Source organism: Aplysia californica, unplaced genomic scaffold (genome assembly GCF_000002075.1).
Source record: "Aplysia californica isolate F4 #8 unplaced genomic scaffold, AplCal3.0 scaffold01038, whole genome shotgun sequence".
Classification (NCBI taxonomy): domain Eukaryota; kingdom Metazoa; phylum Mollusca; class Gastropoda; order Aplysiida; family Aplysiidae; genus Aplysia; species Aplysia californica.
The window spans coordinates 18,010-21,785 of NW_004798308.1; the positions used below are offsets into that span (position 1 = coordinate 18,010).

The 3,776-nt window shown below is 38.3% G+C and overlaps 1 protein-coding gene across 1 annotated transcript in view; it reads left to right on the plus strand.

The window, feature by feature from the left end:
- The window catches only part of LOC101846043, a 10,755-nt gene extending 8,145 nt beyond the window's left edge, over positions 1-2,610 (plus strand). The window contains exons 4-5 of the mRNA XM_005111302.3: positions 1,126-1,307; positions 2,289-2,610. Of these exons, the coding sequence (XP_005111359.1) occupies positions 1,126-1,307; positions 2,289-2,335 (229 nt within the window). The 3' untranslated portion in view covers positions 2,336-2,610. The remainder of the gene's footprint in view (positions 1-1,125; positions 1,308-2,288) is intronic.
- Positions 2,611-3,776: the final 1,166 nt, after the last annotated feature.

Sequence of the window (3,776 nt, forward strand, 5' to 3'; positions counted from 1 at the left end):
TATTATCGCCGTTGTCGTCGTCGTCACCATCATCATCATCATCATCATCATCATCATCATCACATCATCATCATCATCATCATCATCATCATCATCATCATCATCATCATCATCGTGATGAGGAGGAGGAAGGGGAGAAAGATGAAAATGTAGCTTATATGAAGTATTAATAAGATATCATTTCTATACACATTGTTGTATTTCATCATAATTTACAGCAGAATGATACACACCTTGTAGTCTACAAATACATTGTACTTAGAGCTAATAATTATTTCTGTGCATAGGATTGTGTTTCACTATTTCCACGACAATGAACATATTACAAGCCTGCGGACAAGTATTTATGAGATATTACCGCGATGGCAGCCTAGTGGTTAAGCTACGGGACTCGTAATCATGAGGTTGCGGGTTCGAGGATTCAAGCCTCAGCTAGGTCCGACGTTGTGTCCTTGGGAAAGGCACTTTACACGAAATTCCCATTTTGCTTGGTCCTTTCAGACATGAACGTTAGACTCGGAGGTCTCGCCTTTTAAATAACCTATTAGTGTTGATAGAGGCGTTAAAACCCTACTCTTTCACTGTTTTTTTTAAAAAAGATATTATTTCTGTGCGCAGTGTTGTGTTTCGCCATTTACTTGTTTTTTTTCCAGCTTTGAGACAGTTTTGCTGCAAAAACCTAAATTTCTTTATTTCGCCGATCGCTTTTGTACGCCGACGCTTCTGTCTCTGTAATTTTAGAAAATCCGGAAGTGATATTTCGCGAGGCGCATTTTGTTTTGAGATTATAGATCTAGACTTTATAATTTGTTGCATCTCTCAAGATTTATTGCCCCATTCCAGTAGAGTGTAAATATAGTAGGCCAATGACTTTTAGTTGATATTAAAGCACCGATCGTTCCTTTCATCGAAAGGGGGCCCAGCTAGTAATATATAATTTCTGTGCATGTGTTTCATAGTTTACAACACGGTGATGATAAGCTTATAGTATTATACACATGCAGTATACAAAAAGTTACCAGATAATATTATTATTTCTGTACACAGTGTTGTATTTCGACATTTACGGCAGAAATATATACGCCATGCAGTGTACAATATTATTATATTTATTTCTCTAAACAGAATTGTGTTTCGCCATTTCTACGTGAGCACCAGCAAAGTCAAGGAGTGTCACCAGCACGGGTGGCTGGTCATCGAAGATGACGTCAGCAATATGTGCCGGTGGTCAGCCTCCCAGGCCTCAGAGACGTTTCCTCATATGATCTACAGTAAGCTGGACACTCTGGACAACTGGAATGAGGAAAGTGAGTGATTTAGTTGAAAGGGTTGTTAGTTGTTAGTTATAGTGTGTATTTTTTAATGTACATGTACATATTTATTACATTTTTTCCACTGTCCTTTCGTGTATAGTTAATGTATGGTAGTGAAAGTTCTTCTTTATGTGGTTAAACTGGTTTTTCTTGCTTCTGTGAAATATTTTTTCTTGTGTGAATGATTATGTGATTGGTGTAAAGCGCTCAGAGCGTATACTAGAATGGGATAGAGCGCTATATAAATGCAATCTGTTATTATTATTATTATTATTAGAGATAATCTATTTACATGCAGTTAGTTTTAGTAAGGTTTTTACGGCGCTCGCAACTGCATAAGATCATATGAGCGCCAAGGGGTGGATGTAAAACGTCGAAGTCCATAAGGGGAATCAGGCTTACTCTGCTCACCTCTCAAGCCTCAACAACACAAAGTCTGCTTCGACCACCAAGGCACTCCAGAAAAAGCAGCTCACAAGAGAGTGACATGCATACAAAAGAAGTAAAAGAAATGACAATAGTATGGGTGAAGAAAGAAAAAGCAGCAGTTCCCCCTGTGTTGTTCCGGCACAGTATATGAGCATGACATTGATAAATCAGCCCCTTTCCAAAACTATTGTGCATAAGAACACGTTAATATCACCCTTTTTGAATGTCGTAAAGACAAGATAATGTATGTCTTTCGGTGGGTTTCAATTTTACTCTTATTATTATTATTATTATTATTATTATTATTATTATTATTATTATTATTATTATTATTATTGTCATTTTTATTATAATCATCATCGTCTTCATTATCATTATTACTATTATTACTATGATGATGATGATGATGATGAAGATGATGATGATGATGATGATGATGATGATGATGATGATGATGATGATGATGATGATGATGATGATGATGATGATGATGATGATGATGATGATGATGATTATCTTTATTATTATTATGTCTTTGATTTTCAGATTACGGCCTCGCTGACGTCATGGCAGTTTTCATCAGGTTGAAGTAACCGACACAGCAGGAATAGTGTGGACAAAATACACACATGACAACACACAAACACATACACACACATACACACACACCCACACACCCACACACACACACACACACACACACACATACACAAATAATAGCATACACATTATTACACATACACCCCCCCCCCCTGACGACTTCTAATTGGAGGTCTCATTTTTATTTTGACATACACTTGAATACCTCTGGAGTTAACCACACGTCAAACTATATTCTATAACCAATAAATATTGTTTAAACAATTTCTGATAAAGTGTTGTTCTAAATTTTTCACTGACAGTACTTCAAGAAGAAACGGCGAGTTAGAGAGAGAGGATTTTAATCACGACAACACAGCGATGACAACGACAACAATATTAATGCAAAAAACAAAAACTCACTACAACACAACCGCCAGCAGCAACAACAACAACAACAACAACAACAAAAACAACAACGACAACAACAACAGCTACAACAACAGCTACAACAACATCCCACCACCACCACCATTAGCAGCAATAACAGCACCAATAATAATAACAACAGCAACAACAACACCAATAACACCATAATGATGATGATGATAGTGATGATAATGATAATGATGATAATGATAAAAATAACATCAATACCCAACTACCATCGCTTCCTCACGAACAACAAAATCAGTAATAACACTACTAGTAACCAAAACACACCACCACCACCACCACCACTAGCAACAAAAACAACAACAGTGATACTACGAGTAATAACAACAAACAGCAACATCCCATCACCACCAACAACAGCAATAACTTCCTAAAACTACCACCACTAGTAGCAGCAGCAGCAGCAGCAGCAGCACCACCACCACCACATCAACAACAACACCAACGCCAACGCCAACAACAGCAGCTTCAGCTACAATGATAACAACAGCAACAGCAACAGCGACAACAACAACAACAACAACAATAACAACACAACGACAATAACAATAACAAGAGCAGCAGCAGCAACAACAACAACAACAACGACAATAACAACACCAGCAACAATAACAATAACAACAACAACAACAACAACAAAAACAACCTCAGCGACAATAGCAATAACAACAGCAACAACAATAATAACAAGACCGCCACCACCATCACCACCACCACCAACAACAACACCACCACCACCAACAACAACAACAACACCAACAACAACGACAGCAGCAACAACAACACCAACAACAACTCTATCACTGGCGCCACTGCGTGAACACAGCACTTGATAAGTCGCCGGGGTGTGAGGCACATCCTCGTTCAGCTGTTGGACCATCCCATTTATTTCTGTCCCGACACGGTGAAATCAGGCGCTCGTCAATTTTTCAGTATTGTGTGTGTGTATGTGTGTGCGTGTGTTCGTGTGTGTGTGTGTGTGTGTGTGTGTGTGTGCGT